Source organism: Plodia interpunctella, chromosome 20, assembly GCF_027563975.2.
Source record: "Plodia interpunctella isolate USDA-ARS_2022_Savannah chromosome 20, ilPloInte3.2, whole genome shotgun sequence".
In the NCBI taxonomy this organism is placed as follows: domain Eukaryota; kingdom Metazoa; phylum Arthropoda; class Insecta; order Lepidoptera; family Pyralidae; genus Plodia; species Plodia interpunctella.
In genome coordinates, this window is record NC_071313.1 from 5,990,381 (window position 1) to 6,006,659 (window position 16,279).

Below are 16,279 nucleotides of genomic sequence, written 5' to 3' on the forward strand. Positions count from 1 at the left end.
TTGCGTACTTTTTATGAAAGATTTTATTTACCGCAACGAAAAACTAGCATTGTAAGTATATCGTTCCGCAAAGTTTGGCAAACTGCACCGTGATAATGTGCAGCCGGCAGCATTACAATTGAAGCCGCCATGTACGGCATAACGAGTTTGACTCTGTCTAACCCGTAAGGGACAAAGACGTTATACTGAATGTAAATATGTAAAAGTGCGAATAAATATACGAGTAGGTATAATATTATTTACTAGACTCGTTCAACTTGTCCAGTCAAACACTTAATGTAATGAACGTTACTTGAGTTGTAATAATGTGGGGAATGAAAATGATTTCCAAAGAAATTACTAGATGTTAATCGAGTAGCTCTGAGCCAACACGGAACATTGAAAGTGTAGACATACAGTTATGAAAGTTATGTACGGTAGGTATGGTTGGTGAGGTGTCGTCGAGAAATTCTCTGTTCTCGGAAATTCTTTTCTTGAATATTACAAAGAATTATTCCTGTATGTTTCCGTGTACTCTCGATAATTTCGAGAACACTACATTGCTAATTTGTGGCCCATCAAAAATCTAAACGATTTCTAGTCATTCATTTGAAGCAATGTTTTTATGAATTACCTCTAGTTATAATAAGCGCCTAAATTTTGTAGATAATCGACTGCTTATCTCTCAAAATATCGTAGAAAATTGATTTTTTTTCTAATAAAGAACACCTAGGCATCTTTTAAATAAAATCTAGATTTCTTCTCCGCATCGTATCCAACATGAGGGAAACTAATCTTGGTGTGTGGAAATTTAAGTTGGCGGAAACCAAGTCTTGTCCTTTTCATCATTTTGTTGTAAGCATAATAACGTCTTTCAAGTCTAAATCACTATTTTTTAATAATAATAATAATACATTCATTTATTTCAGATTTTCATCCATTTTGTTAGTAACAATGATCTTAGACCTAGGGTTAGTAATAATAAATAAATAATATAATCATTAATATTAAATCAAACTTCAACTGAAATAATAACAAATATATTAACACACACATATTTATTTCACCGTTATAATTATAGTTACACTAAATTATTTCTAATCACAAAACTCACTCTTAATTAATATTAGTAGCACAATCTATCCTTGCTTATCTTTTTATTTGACCAATATATATTTTAATATAATTATTTCTCCACGTCTTGAATCACTTAACACACTTATAAAGTTAAGAGTTTACTTACGTTATTATTATTTACAGATACCAATATTTTTCTTATTCGACCGTTCCGTCCGACTGCTCAAGTGAGAATGCCCCCAGTCTCGATGTAGCCACTTTTATATTTTGTTCCCCTTCCACTCGTTTCAAATGTTGACGTCATTGAGGGCGACAACATTAAATCTATTTGTGATGCTATTTGACATACATATTTTGATTACATATTTTTCTCCAACTACCTACTATTTGACTTGAAATAAAGAAAAAATGTTTATTTGATATATATTAGTATCTACATCAAGTAATAGTTACTACATCGTTAATGATTGTACCAAAAATGGTATCCGTTTATCATAATGTCGTGACATAAATCACGACGCAGATCTTCCGCAGATGCCAAAGGTATATAAGAACTGTATAATGAAAACAGAAAAAAATAGAATTAAAAATCCTATAAAACTAGCAACGTTAACATCTGATAAATGGACAGGATTGTCTTCTGTACCCACAATGTTTTGTGAGCGTAATGCAAGAAGCTCAACAATGCTGTCAAGCGTAATTACTAAGCGTAGTGTTTGTGACACACTGCTAGTAAGGATGTTTGTTATGATGATGGTGGCATACTAACTGTGCCCTTTATCAACATAAATTTTAAATCAGACAAATGATCAGTGCCCTTTATATGAATCAACATAAATTTTAAACCAGACAAGTGGTGATAAACAGAAAAATGAATCACGTCTTTATATTTTAATTTAATTATTATACAAATATCGTATGAGTTTTTACCTTAAATAAATAAATAAATATTATTATGATTATTTATCTTTACGCCTTTGTTTTCGGTAAGTCTTTTTACTATTATGCCAATAAGGTAAGTTGAACCGAAAGTTATTAAATATAACAAAAAATATTTCCTGGATCTTCTTCACCTGCGCTTTGGAAGTCGGCAGTAGACTATGTTTAAGTTATTTTTTTGACGTCAATAACTGATGTCGTCCTAAATTGAATAAATAATTTTGAATAATTAATTTGAATTTTTAAATTTGGGCACAGATGGCTCCAAAATCCAGGTAGTAGATTGCGTAAACCCGTGTCTCTCTGGGCTACGTCAATTTTGAAAAAATACGGTTACCAATTTCGAATAGTTACCTAATTCTTAAATTAAACACATTCCTGTATGTCTTAAGTCGTGAGCAACTTAACACATGTGGCTCAGTCTAGCGATAAGTCGTGAGACTTATACATTATGTAGCACATATGGATAAAAGCTTACATTCTTTGTAGTTGTGGATTATTCCCTGTTCATTATATGCGGTGCTAGTCACAAGAGGTAGCGTCAATGTCTTTTATGAACAGTGAAATCTATTTATTTTAGAAAATTTCAATTTTTTGCATACCAAATACTACTCATTTAATTTTCCGGTTATTTTTTTTGAATTTTCACTTAGTAAACTGACAGAAAAACAAAATTCTCAACCTTGGTCGGCCAGTGCCTGGGGACAAACAATTTATTTTCATTACGCTACGCAGTGATATCATTACTTCTTTCTAAAGAAAACAAATTATTGGACATAGGTAGATACATACATATATACATACATGGGTATAATGTTTTTAAATTCGAAAAAAAACGAAATGTTTAAAATCTTATATCGAAATATTTCTGCTTTGGTCTATTCATTTCGTCGTAAAAACACTTCGACGCTTATGACTTGAGCCTCAAATGTCTTAAGTCTTAAGACAGTTATATCTTTCCTTTGTGGTATTGTTAACTGATTTACTGTTAATATTCTCCGTCTGGCATCCATACGGCCTTCCGGTGCACTACAAGAACCTATCAAGCTGTTGTTATTGCTCAACATTGCTTGTGATCGGTAGTTAATTATCTGTCTATGGATCATTATTAACTATTAAGCCATAACTCTTTGTTTGTCTTTCTTAGAGTGTATCGATGCTGGTATTTACGAAATAAGTTACGCCATTGTAATATAATGAGCTGATCGCTGTATATATGATTTTTTTGTTTTAAATGTGCCCCTAGGGTTCATTTGAATTTTGGGATAAAAAAAAACTAGGTTATATATGTTATATATGATTCCTGTTTTATTTTGATCAAAATCCATTAAGTAGGTAGTTTTTGGATAGTCTAGTTAGAAATATGAATATATAATCGAGTATTTAATAAATAAAAGTAAATAGACAACACAGAATTCACTAAACACAAAGCTTGCAATGTGTGTCCGTCGGATTCTAGATAGACTTTAGGCCACTAGAATTTATTCTGACATCAACGTAATACCATGAAACATTCGATAAGAAAGGAACGCAGACAAATATCTATGAAAATAAGTTCAAATATTTGCCGCACTTGACTTCCTTGATAATCATGGCTGAGAAACATAACGCAATCAATCAGTAATTAACAAATTGAATCAATCAATAAATTGAAGAGCTATTTCCGCTTGGCGATGGACAGAGAAATATTTGCGAAACTGATGGCCTACTCGTACTTCGAATAATGGAGAGGCAGTCCCAGTAGAAGATGGATTTACGGTGGACTAGTGACATATGTCGATTTGAATGCATGACATTGCCTAGTTTGAATGAAGGCTTTTGTTTAACGCAATGAAAAACCAATGTATGCCGAACTGGCAAAGTTCGCGCGAACTGTTTCGCGATATATAACCGGCATAAGGTCACTTCTCTGCCCATCGTTAAGTTTTAGGCACCTTTTATTAGTCATCAATTAATTAAAATTATTATTATATATTTCCTTATCTTTTTGACGACCTCGGTGGCGCAGTGGTAAAGCTTTTGCCACTGAACCGAGAGGTCCCGGGTTCGATCCATGATGGAAAATGATCTTTTACTGATTGGCCCGGGTCTTGGATGTTTATCTATATATGTATTTGTTATAAAATATAGTATCGTTGAGTTAGTATCCCATGACACAAGTCTCGAACTTACCTTGGGGCTAGCTCAATCTGTGTGATTCGTTGTTAGGGAAGAGAAAAGTCGATAAGAATAAATCTCGATGTAAACTGTACTTTTTTGACGTGTTACTGTATAATCTGTGTACAATACAATGATGAGAATGTTACATCATGTGATGATAAGGCATAATGACGGTTTAATGTCAGCATAACTGATTTGGATGTAAGTATAGTTGTTTTGAGAAATGTTGGATAGTTGGTGGGATAAATAAAAAATAACTTTCTTCCTGTTTGGGCCCGGTATGGCGGGTTTTAACGGCAAATATAACCGGCACCAGCGGCTTAACATGCCTTCCGAAGCACGGAGGAGCTCAAGATATTACTTTTTTGGTCATCCATCCAATGACCGGCCATTGTGAGAGTGTCTTTACCGTCACTATCACAGGCTGAGCGCTCTAACCAATAGGATAATAGCTAAGGATGATATGAAATCAATGGTCTGACAACTAGGAATGCCGAAGACCTTGCGAGACGATAAAGTAGGAAAGTGGAGCCTGGGCCCCGACACTCAATGGCTGCGAAAGAATACGCTCAGGTGAGAGAGAAAGAGAGAGGTAGAGGAAAAATAAATTGTTTTAGCGGAAAGCGATACGACAGCGCTGCTAGTAATAAATAATGATAGAAACGCTTCAAACTCAAATTTGGTGGAAAAAAGGGCTTAATAATTTCCAATGTTTTTTCAACACAAAAGCTCAGGTTGTTAACTCCTACATCAGACTTCCAAGAAAGCTTAATTAAGTTCGGCGCGTGCCAGCAGCAATTTTATAAATCGCTTTTCACAGAACTGGACTATTTGCATGCAATTTAACTAGGTTTTTTATAGGTTAAAGCATTTTCGTAGAAAAATATTTTCTTTTCCCCTCTTTGCTTTATAGCCAGATGGGTTTTTTTTTTAATATCTAGTCTAGTAGCTCGGAGGGTAACAGATTCATTATTGATCACTAGCTTTTGCCCGCATCTTCGCCCGCGTAAATTTCCCACGGGAACATTTATTTTTCCGGGATGAAATGTAGGGTACATTTCACGTTCTTATATTCATATTTTAAATTATACGTATGCAAAATTTTTAAGAAGATTGGTTGAGTAGATAGAGCGTGACTCCTCAAGCACGCTGGTTTTTTAACAAACAAACCAAGAAACTTACTGTCGCATTCGTTATAATTGTTGCGATTAGGATTTACCTATCTATAACGTCGTTTACTCTTGTCTGAATGTATATTCAATTCAACATCCGACTATTTAATACATCTATGTATCCGACGAAGCATGTTGGGGATAGATCTGTACACTTCTGTTTTTATTTGTTCAAATCTTAAATAAATTTACCGCAATTTTAGAATATTTGGTAACAAATTCATTTAAAATTATTATATCTTTTTGTCTATTTTATGTAATGTTTAGTTTGCTGCACCCTGGTTCACTTCTTTCTTTCCCCACCAAATTTGCGGAAAGGAGCTTTTGCAATACCTAAGTCCGCCAATGCGCTCATATAATATGATTTAATACTTAGTTTTATTAAAATAAAACTAGGATTTTTACTGATCCATTTACGGGCTTGTTTACTCTGTAAATGGAGCAGTAAAGAGTTTATCTAATTATTTATACACAGCCTCTCACTCACCACACACAATACTAAGGATACTTTTTAAATTGTCCTGCCCACACGAGCTAAGCCCGCGGCGTATTTTTAACACTTTCAAGGACACTATTCACTAGATCAAGTACCAAATGTGGCACTATTTTTTTTCATACAAATTCAAACCACGTCTATAAATGTAGTGTCACATATTTAAAGATACTATAACTGCTGACATGGCAGTACGTCTCTGTACGTAGGCGTACTGCCATTATAACTACATCAGACTCTACCTTAATGTGACACTACGCCTAGGTACGTGACACGTAAATAGGCGTACTGTCATGTGGTTTTACATGCATGCTGTAAAATTCTGACACAACGCCTGGGTACGTCACCGTAAATAGGCGTACTGTCATGTGGTTTTACATGCATGCTGTAAAATTCTGACACAACGCCTGGGTACGTGACCGTAAATAGGCGTACTGTCATGTGGTTTTACATGCATGCTGTAAAATTCTGACACAACGCCTGGGTACGTGACACGTAAATAGGCGTACTGTCATGTGGTTTTACATGCATGCTGTAAAATTCTGACACAACGCCTGGGTACGTGACCGTAAATAGGCGTACTGTCGTATAGCATTGCTGCTCATATTGTGGATTTGACAGTACGTCTTAGTACGTGACACGTAAACAGACGTTGTGTCGAGATGTATCCAAAATTGATCAAAAGAACAGTTAAGAAATGACACAACGTCTTGGTATGTCAGCGCAAATAGACGTGCTGACCGGTAATAATAGAGATGTACTGCGTTAATATGACACAACGCCTTGTTACGTCACGGATTTAGACGTTTTTGGTATATAATTAAACGTAAAGTTGCATATTTACTTACTACAAATCCTTTGATGATTGTTTGCACAATACCTGTGTACGAAGTGTTTTTTGTAGGAAAAAAATAGAGTCACTTTAATTAAATCACATACTATAATTTGTTTACAACTTAATAACTATAATTGACAAACTTTAGATACAGTCTTTATATTCCAAGTCTTTTTAATCAGTTAAATCTTATAGTCTAAGTAGGAACATATTTTTCCATCAAATCACAGTTTTATCAATCTTTATGATACTGGGTGTACAAAAAAATAAAACGAAACTTAACAAAAACTTAAAATTTGTTCTTCCTCACAATAAAATAAAAGTAATTTACCCTGTTATTATACCTATTTACCTACAGTATCTATTTATTTTTAAGAAAACAAAAATGTGACTTCTTCACAGCAAACATAACAATAAAAAAAACTTAAAAACGTCAGTATCAAGTTCAGATATAACAAAATATAAGTATCATTTCTATTATATTAGAGATCTTTGTGCCAGTCTTCGAAGCACGATGGACACAATGCAGGAGATTTGTCACATCCTTTACAGTAATAGCTCGTGTCTCGTCGTATTTTACTCTTTGAGCATTGCTTGCATGACAAAAATGCAAACTTCTTCTTTGATGCTGAAGAAGGCATCATGCGTGTAGGCCAATGTCCGTGATTGGAAGTCGATGGGGAAGCAGATGCTTCTTCAGGTTGTGTTTGGGGCACTGGATCAGGTTGAACCACAAATCGTCGGCTATTGTGTTTATGAGACTTTTGTACTAAATCGACTCCTTTTTCTTCATTCAATCCAATCAGTTTTCGGATCAGTTCTTCTCTGTATTTTATGAACTCGTACTTTGTGTTTTTCTTCACATAGTTTTTGAAAATGTAAAAAGAATTCCAAACAGCCGTGTCCAAAAGGTGGAAAAGAACCTTTTTATACCACCGAATGGTCTTTCTTGGTGACGAATAATAACTGACCATTTGGTCAGCTCGATCTATGCCCGCCATTTTTTGGTTGTATCTATGAACTTCTATGGGTTTGGTTTTCTTTTTACCAAATCTGTTTGTCACTTCAATAAGTTCTGGGTGGTCCAAAGTTGTAATCATACAGACTTCTCTTTTATCTTTCCATGCACTTACGTAAACTCTTCCTTTTCTAGCCCAGACATGTTGTCCTTTATTTAGTTTCTTTCCTGTGACGTCTTTTGGGTTGTCTTTCCTAGACTTTCGCAGGGTTCCATTAGAATGAGTTTGTAAATCTATTAACTTCTCTGAAAGCGTTACAGAGTTGTAGAAGTTGTCCATATAGAGATTATGCCCTCTTAGCACATACGGACGCATCAAACGAAGGACCAATTTATCTGTTTTTCTCACAGTTGAATCTGCATCTTCCGCTCCAGTATACATTTTAATATTTAACACATAGCCATCAGATGTCGTTAAAACGTAAAATTTTATTCCGTATCTCGCCTTTTTTGACTTTATATATTGTCGAAACATCAAACGCCCTCTATATAGCAACAGTGACTCGTCAAGAGACAAATCTACTCCAGGGTTAAATTTGTTTCGAAAATTTTGTGTCAGTGTATTGATGAATCCTTCAATTTTTGCACCTCCATCTGCACCCAAATCAGCTGCATATAAGCACCGCAGTAGTTGTTCGTATCTTCTACAGGACATTGTGTAATTAAATACGGGATGGAAGTACAGCGGATCATCGTAAGTGAAAAGTTTTCTTTGGTTTGGGACATGAATATGACCATTTAATAATATGAGCCCTAGGAACTTTCTCATCTCTTCTGTATTTGTTGGTCGGAATACAGAGTTTCGCGCATGGCGTGTATGCGGCCGATTAGTATTTGTTAGGGCTTCTCCGTAAGAATTTGTTCTTTCAACTAAATATTCTAACATCTCTGGTGTAAAAATTTCATTAAATACTGCTTCACATGTGGTATTTTCATTTACTTCAAAAGTCGGACCTTCCGCAGCTGATCTGAACTCAAATGAAGGAATATCTAATACATTTTCCTCCCAAATCCTTTCAGTTGGTGGAGGAGTACCTCGGCGCACAGGATTCACCGAATGTCTGTGTCCTCTACTGACACTAAGCTGATTTCCGGCATTATTTTCTTCTTGAACTATACTGACCTCTATCTCACGCTCTCTCACTTCAGCTTGTGCCTGTGGTTGCGGCAAAGGAAAATCTTCAGAGTCTTGATTTCTTCCATCAGAAACTAGGGCCACTGGTGGTTGACTGGCGCTTGATTGACGATCGGTAATCGGTTCGTCTTGACTTGGGCTGATTTCCTCTTCCGAAACGTGTGAATCTTCTGGTCTGCTGCTTTGGTCCTGTATGAACAAAAAGTAATGTAAACATACTATTGACAATAAATCAAATAAATCTGTACATAAATTTTACAGTTTCAATTCAACACTCAATTACCTGTATCCTTTATAATATCGCACTAATAATACAATAGTGTTGTAACTGAAAATACATCTAACTTGACATAACACTATAAACAAACGTAAAATTCAATGCCCCACAAGTCAATAAAACCGTCGTTGTAATAATGCCAAAAATTTCATTTCAAAAACACAGAAAACATTCATTTTATGTGTATCTATAATAGGAAGTGATTTATAAGTCTTTTTTGATTCTGAAAAATTACCTATTTTGAGTTACAACACTACTTATTGTATTGTTAGTGCGATATGTGTTACAGCTAAAGCCCGAAATGCGGATACACCTAAATTTAGTCGGCTAAACTTAGGTATAGTCGCATTTTGGGTTTTACAACATATGTACAGTCAGCGTCATAAACATCTACACACTATAGCACCTTATTACAACGTGTTAGGGTACTAAAGTGTGTAGATGTTTATGACGCTGACTGTACTAATTAAATAGGTTATAAAAAAAATTGAACTCAAAGTTTCAACTTCAAGGTAAGTATCAAATAGCAGTTTACCTCATTTTCTTCTTGATGTGTAACTTCTTCTCCAGAAACCCGCTCGGGCGATCTAGCCCTAACACCCTGAATTGAGCTTCTTTCTTGGTCGCTGCTTACGTCGGCATCCTCACCTTCTTCCTGAGTTTCAGCTGAGTTATTTTCTGTCCCGTCATCACTCTCAGAGTTTTCATCAGATTCTTGACTGGATTCCTCACTTCCTGACAGAGATCGGGGTATGTTCTGCGGACGTGTGTCAAAAATACTTTCTTCACTGCCACTAGAATATTCCACGGGTGGTTCAAAATTTTTGTCGGAGTCATATTCACCTTCAACGTCAGAGAACGGATCATGACTACTACCTGACTCTTCTGCTCCAAACAAGGTCTTGGATTTCTCGCTTTGACGTGCCCTCTTCTTTCTAGTAGCCATCTATAAGTAAAATACCTATTGTAACAGACAGCCAGACCAGAAGCAACATAACACGATTGCAATAGATATACAACATACAATAAAACATAATAATAATTATAGTTACAGGTTAGGGTGTACAAAATATGTCATTTTTATCGTAAAATACACTCAATTCTCTGAAACACATTTCACAAATAATTGGCATGTTATTATTTTACTCCAAAAAAGCAAGAAAATAATAAATTGAATAAAATACTAACCACAAACACCACGTGCTGAAACTGCGCGGCCGCAAGCGATCGCCCCCCACTGTGGCACTGCGCTACTGACCGACCACAGCGCTATAGTCGCGCGTCGGCTATCTTCGTGGCGGCACGACACGCTTACTATGCGAACGTTTACATGTGTGTGTAAGGCCACACGTTTGCAGCTAAAAATCTTCTGTTGTGACAGTACACCATTGAAATTGCTTGCGTTGTGACAGTAAACATGTGACTTCATATAGACTCTATGAAATCTTCACGCTTATGTCCGTACTAGCAAATAAATTGAAAAATATTTTAGCGTAAATAGGCGTTGTGTCATATTGTGATTTTCGCAAATCACGAAAATCGCCGTTCTGCCCCGGAAAGTGTTAAAATAAGTTATTGATGCGAAATTAGTTTTTAATTCTCTTGTAAACGTATATAATACTCAGGTAGAAACAAAATGAATCAAATACAGGTTGGCGTTAATAAGCGGATGCGGCCGTTCGAGTTTGAGATAAAAAGCAACCATAATTTTTGTTTACACGCCTTGTTATTTATTTTTGAATTTCGGTTGTACACACCGCTGTGAACGGTGTCAAACAAACATTTTCTATTAATGAAATCCTGTGAAGAGGTCGGTATAAACGAATTTAAATATGTTAATTCTGTAAATGAATAAAAATTCTGAATTTGCAGTATTATTCAATAATGTCTCGAACAGCTGTCCAAAATTTATGAAAATAATATTTGATTATGTTTACCAATTTATATTTTCGAAGCCATTGTGTTCTATAGAAAATTTTATTCAAGCTATTGTTAGCTAAGATTCAGTTTGTACGTTCTTACAATCGATTTGTATTTGGTTCGATTTGAAATTGATTCGTCCTTACATCATGGCTCTTGATTGTCTAGTCTGTATGTATTCGTAAGGTTATGTATAACATAATATGTGGATTCTTACTCACTGTCCGTTTGTATCGTACAATTTGGTTTGTACTGACATACACGTAAATACTTCATTATTTTCATCCAAAATACAAGTTGTACATTTTGCTGTCTGTCCTTACAGTCAGTGTGTATCGTGTAATTTGGTTCGTCCTTGCGTGTGCGCGCGGGCAGCCCAGCTCCTGTCATTACGCGGCGCGGCGGGCTATCGATAATTTGCATTGGCTACCAATAGTGTTGTCTATATAGTGTCGATATTTTATGAGTAGATAGCTATTACACAGTTTGACTATTGTACTCTTAGATAAGTTATTTTTCTTTATTCTGATATTGTATTGTACTGACAGCAGCATGACAAAAATATTATATGCAAAAATTAAATGGTCGAAATACATATAATTAATGAATAATCCGGGGTCAAACATAGGGGAACGCGGGCGAAACCGAGGGCAACAGCTAGCCACAACACAACATAGTATTACAACTCCGCGTCTGTCTGTTTCTAAGTTTTCTTCTTTCAAACAACGCAACGGATTTTGATGCAGTTTTCACTGTTATATTATTTAGACAATTTACTCCCGAAGGTTACATACAAAATAATAGGCAAGGCGCTAATTTACAATAAATCATAGGTAAGTACCATAACTTCACCGATACAATGCTGTCATCCAGTTCGACATGGTTTCATCATTATATCAACTTTACCACGTGTTAAATTGGGATAATTTCCTTAAACACTACCCACAGGATACAGGAATAAAATATAGAGGAATCAGATTTATCTCCTACCAGCGGCTCGTCCCGACTTCGGTCGGATAAAACCATAATCACTACACTCACAATACACCTAAACTTAGGTAATAGGTATCTGAATAACACTAATGGTGAAAATCATATACAAAAAGTTGGTAGTTTTTGAGTTTATCGCGTTCATACAGACAGACGCGACAGGGGAGTCTTCTTTTTATAATACACTAGCTTTTGCTCGCGGCTTTGCCCGCGTAAATTTTCCGGGACGAAAGATATGTCCTTCTCCATATTTCAAACTAAGATGTATGCAAAATTACAAGAAGTTTGATAGAGTAGAGCGTGAATAGGTAACAAGCAAACTTACTTTCGCATTTATAATATTAGTTTACGATACTGTAGACCCTATCTACTCTCCTCGGTACTCCTCGGGCAAATGCTTGTAATGAAAAAATGGTTTTTCTTCTGCACACACTTATTTGTAAACACGCAAGCGGCGTTAAATTACAAACATACGGACAGACAGTGGTCATTATGCGTCTTTAGAGCTTCACTTTTTCCAGCTGTGTGGAGGCCCTAGGGTTAGACAATTAACTGGAACTAGATTTTAAAGGCAGGGTTAAAATAATCGGAAGACAACTGGATATCGCATTGGCTGCCTGATGCACACTAATAACAACGTTTTACATCTCGTCTGAGCATTTTCTCGGATTCTTCCTTAAATAGGACTAATAAAATTAACCCGTGAAGCCGAAGCTGCGGGAAAATGCTAGTAATAAACGAACAACAATGATCAATTAAAGTAACATTTAGTAGTTTAAAAACAATAAGTTAATAACCACCTAATGAAATTTCCAATCTAAAACTCAATTCTTTTCTTTGTTGCTAAGAATTTACATCTAGTAAATAGGTAGGTATATTTAGATTAATTCTAAAGTGAAAATTATGTAATTTACAACACAACCCCATACAAAATTATAATTATAAATACTTAAATCACCCACCGACCTGGGAGGGAGGGGGTAAAATGACCTACGTCTAAAGGTTACATTAAGCTTCCAAAAATATTATTCCACTCAACGTAGGCCAAACACTGATTTGTACAATATTTACATAATACACCGAACTACTATGGCGCCGGCCTGCCCCAAATGTCATGCCGGGGTGTCAGCAGGGGGTGAAAGGGGTGTCGGTAACCCCTAATGGTGGATAGTCACGCAGGCCCCACTCAAATTACCACAGCCTATGTTAATGTTTTTCGTAGTTTAATGTTGACTGGCTATATGGTTTTATCATTTTATAGGGTGGGGTGAGATTGGGGGCGAGTCACGCATGGCCGGTTTGACCTTTCAGGTATAGGTGTGATTTTCTTGGGTTAAGCTTGTGTTGAAATTGTATGTTGGGTACTTTATATACTTAATAATGATTCTCAATGTTTCAACATTAACCTAATTGTAGTATAATTGATATTTATAACGTCTGATACTACCCATGTTACTTACATGGAGAGACAAAAACAAATTATAATTATTTTTAGACTATTGATGATTTAGACCTGTGGTGAAAACTATAATAATAAATATTTAACATATTATATTTTTCCGAGAAAATATAATAGCAAAACAATTATTTTTTCTCAATTAGCTACTTGACTGGGTAAATTTAAAGTAAAATGTATGTAAGTAGGTATTTAGGTATTTAAATAACCAGTTACAATAATTAAATTTCACTTTCAAAGATCAGTTTTATTAATTACGAGGTATACTATTTTTTCAGTCTCATCAAAATGCTATAAAATGCTTTTTGACTCAAAAATCCTTGACAAACACATTTCACAAAATACATTGTACAAGCTTCATAAAAAATTGTTTTTGACATTAGAAAAGTGTCTGATTTTACTAGTTGGTGAGTAGGCAATTATATTGTAAAAACTGATGCAATTTCACTATATAACTTTTTGTAAAAAGTTATATAGTAATGTTTTTAAATTATGTTCATCACATGAAAACTAGTAAAGGGCAGTTATTTCCTGAAAATACAATAAAAACTATGCTTCACAACCGATTCTAAACCTAGCGAGCAACATTGTAGACAATTTTATGATGCAACTGCATAATCCAACTACATTAAACCAGTTAAGGGCGGTTATTTCCTGAAAACACCGGCTCGAACCGGTAATGGCCCCAGGGGTAGTGCCAGGCGCGGCCCCCCACGAAAACTGTGCAAACTTGTGCAACGTAACTTGGCTAGATTACTCGTAGCGAAGAATATATTAAGGCCTTAACTTTGCCACTTAGTTGTTTGCAAGTTTCACTGTTTCTGTGAAGGTTAGATTGTAAAAATTGCTTAGTTACAATCCTATTTAGGTTGTGGTGTTTTTCATTATTATATTTTCTGAACATCTCGGTAAAAATAATAGCCATTACGTAATTCTGCGCTATAATGATTTAAAAATATAATAATACTAGTTGTGCTCACACGTTTTAAGATTAAATTAAATTAATTTTAAGTAGTAGTTTTTATTTAATTAGGGTGATTTGTTTTAAAGGGATTCTAAATCTTAATGTTTTGTTGAAATCTTAATGTTTTGTTTAAATCTTAATGTTTTATTTAAATCTTAATGTTTTGTTTAAATCTTAATGTTTTGTTCACAGATGACCATGGAGGCTTCGTCATCAGACTACAGCGACGAAGAAGTAGGGGTGCTGGCGAGGGGGCAGAAGTTATGGGTGCGGGGGGTGAGGCCGCACACCACCTGTGCCGACATCGTCAGGGCTTTGCAGGGTGCCCCTGAAGGTAACTTTTAAAGAAATCGTTGGTTAGAAGCGCTCTTTTAGATGACAGCATATTATTCGTAGACTTGTCGAGAAGCGGTCAAGTGGCTAAGACCGTCTACCTGTGATCGAAAGGTTCTAGGTTCGAATCCACATACCCAACTTTCGCCTTTATAATATTAGTGGGATTCAACTTAACACTGAATAGATAATCTTACCTAAATTTATTTTGTCCACAGCTGGAGGTCTCAGTGATCATGGAGAATGGGTGTTAGCCGAGAGGTGGAGGGGCGTGGAGCGGCCCTTACCACCAGATGTGCCTGTGTTGAACGTGCTGGCGGCCTGGGGCGACGCCAGGCACGAGGTCAGTTCGCTTCATCCTGCTAATAGTTTATAACTTTGATGCTATGGAATTTAATTGTGAAAAGTGCCTGTGAAAGTCTAATAATTATTACTGAGGACAAAGATTATTCATTCATAAAAAACTTTGACAGCATCATCTCTCTCATCTCCGCTGTGATTTTACAACTGGCGTCAGCCCTCCTTGGGAATGCAATTTTTGCCTAGCAGCTGCCAAAACTGTGTCCTGTCGATTAAAACGACATCCAAGGGAGGATATATATATAGAGTAGTCCTATTTTAGGACGGAACCTCACATCATCATCGATATTCACTGCTAGGCATAAGCCAGCCAGATCAGTCTACGCCTAATTTCTTTCCTTTGAACATTTGCTAATATGGAAGTCAAAAGAATTATTGTCTTTCATAAGATTATTTGAATACGTACATGTCAAATTGACACGATAATGAGATTGTTACAGTAGCCTTTCGATTTATTCATGATTACATAAAAAAATCATTCGTTAATTTTATATTGTTAATTTTTTTGGTAGCGCAAACGTTCAAATTAGAGACAGAATCAAGTCTGAACCACACAAAAAACTTACCCAACTTTACAGGTCCGCCTCTCGCTTCGTCGCGTATCCAGTGGCGGAGAAGAAGACTCAGGCCGGGACAGTGACTCGGGCAGCCGCGCCGGGGCCCGGAGAAGACGGAGAAGAGGCCCTAGAACTTCCACCCCCCCTCCAAGAGCCAAGAGTGAGGACCCAGCTGCAAGACTCGTGTCGGTTATACAGCATCAGAGCAAGACTATACACCAACAGCTGGATAAGTTGCGGTGAGGATTACTACTTGATGTTTTTGGTGTTCAGTGGCAGCAAAATAACATAAAAACGCAGGGTTATTGGTAACAAACGCAAAACCTCCTAAAGACTAATAGGTACTTGGGTATATCAAAACAAGCAACTTTTATTCTATGATTTTTCGTGACTCGTAGTTTATTTTCTTTCATATTAAAAAAAAATACAATCTAATTTGCGATTCTACACATCTCAACTCTATGTGATATCCAAGCAACACGAGACAGTACAGTAGCGTTATGTAACAGAATCGGACGTTTTATAGAAACAACATTAAAACTAAAAAAATTATTACGTTTAGACAAAAGTCGTAGAACAAAAGATGTTAGTCTCTATGTACCTTATGCGCCTTT

General features: G+C 35.9%; 2 protein-coding genes across 5 annotated transcripts in view; one reads left to right on the forward strand and one right to left on the reverse strand.

Annotated features, from left to right (window-relative positions):
* The window catches only part of LOC128678706 (uncharacterized protein), a 101,404-nt gene that overhangs the window by 81,859 nt on the left and 3,266 nt on the right, over positions 1-16,279 (forward strand). For all 3 annotated transcript variants that reach the window (XM_053760451.2, XM_053760452.2, XM_053760450.2), the window contains 3 exons: positions 14,608-14,749; positions 14,967-15,091; positions 15,687-15,904. In XM_053760451.2, coding sequence (XP_053616426.1) covers positions 14,608-14,749; positions 14,967-15,091; positions 15,687-15,904 — 485 coding nt within the window. The remainder of the gene's footprint in view (positions 1-14,607; positions 14,750-14,966; positions 15,092-15,686; positions 15,905-16,279) is intronic.
* Positions 6,742-10,658, reverse strand: LOC128678703 (piggyBac transposable element-derived protein 4-like). Of its 2 annotated transcripts, XM_053760446.2 has the most exons (3): positions 10,274-10,658; positions 9,621-10,031; positions 6,742-8,997 (listed from the first exon to the last, which is right to left on the reverse strand). In XM_053760446.2, the coding sequence occupies exons 2-3, from the start codon at positions 10,029-10,031 to the stop codon at positions 7,138-7,140; spliced, it is 2,271 nt and encodes a 756-aa protein (XP_053616421.1). In that variant the 5' UTR covers positions 10,274-10,658; the 3' UTR covers positions 6,742-7,137. The 2 variants fall into 2 exon arrangements, with proteins under 2 accessions (XP_053616421.1, XP_053616422.1); XM_053760447.2 differs by having other exon boundaries at positions 9,621-10,658.

Excerpts from the sequence above, each read along its gene's own strand:
- LOC128678703 (XM_053760446.2), bottom strand. The coding sequence starts at position 10,031 with ATGGCTACTAGAAAGAAGAGGGCACGTCAAAGCGAGAAATCCAAGACC. Across the intron at positions 8,998-9,620 it reads CACATCAAGAAGAAAATGAG|GACCAAAGCAGCAGACCAGA; the intron begins GTAAACTGCTAT and ends TTGTTCATACAG.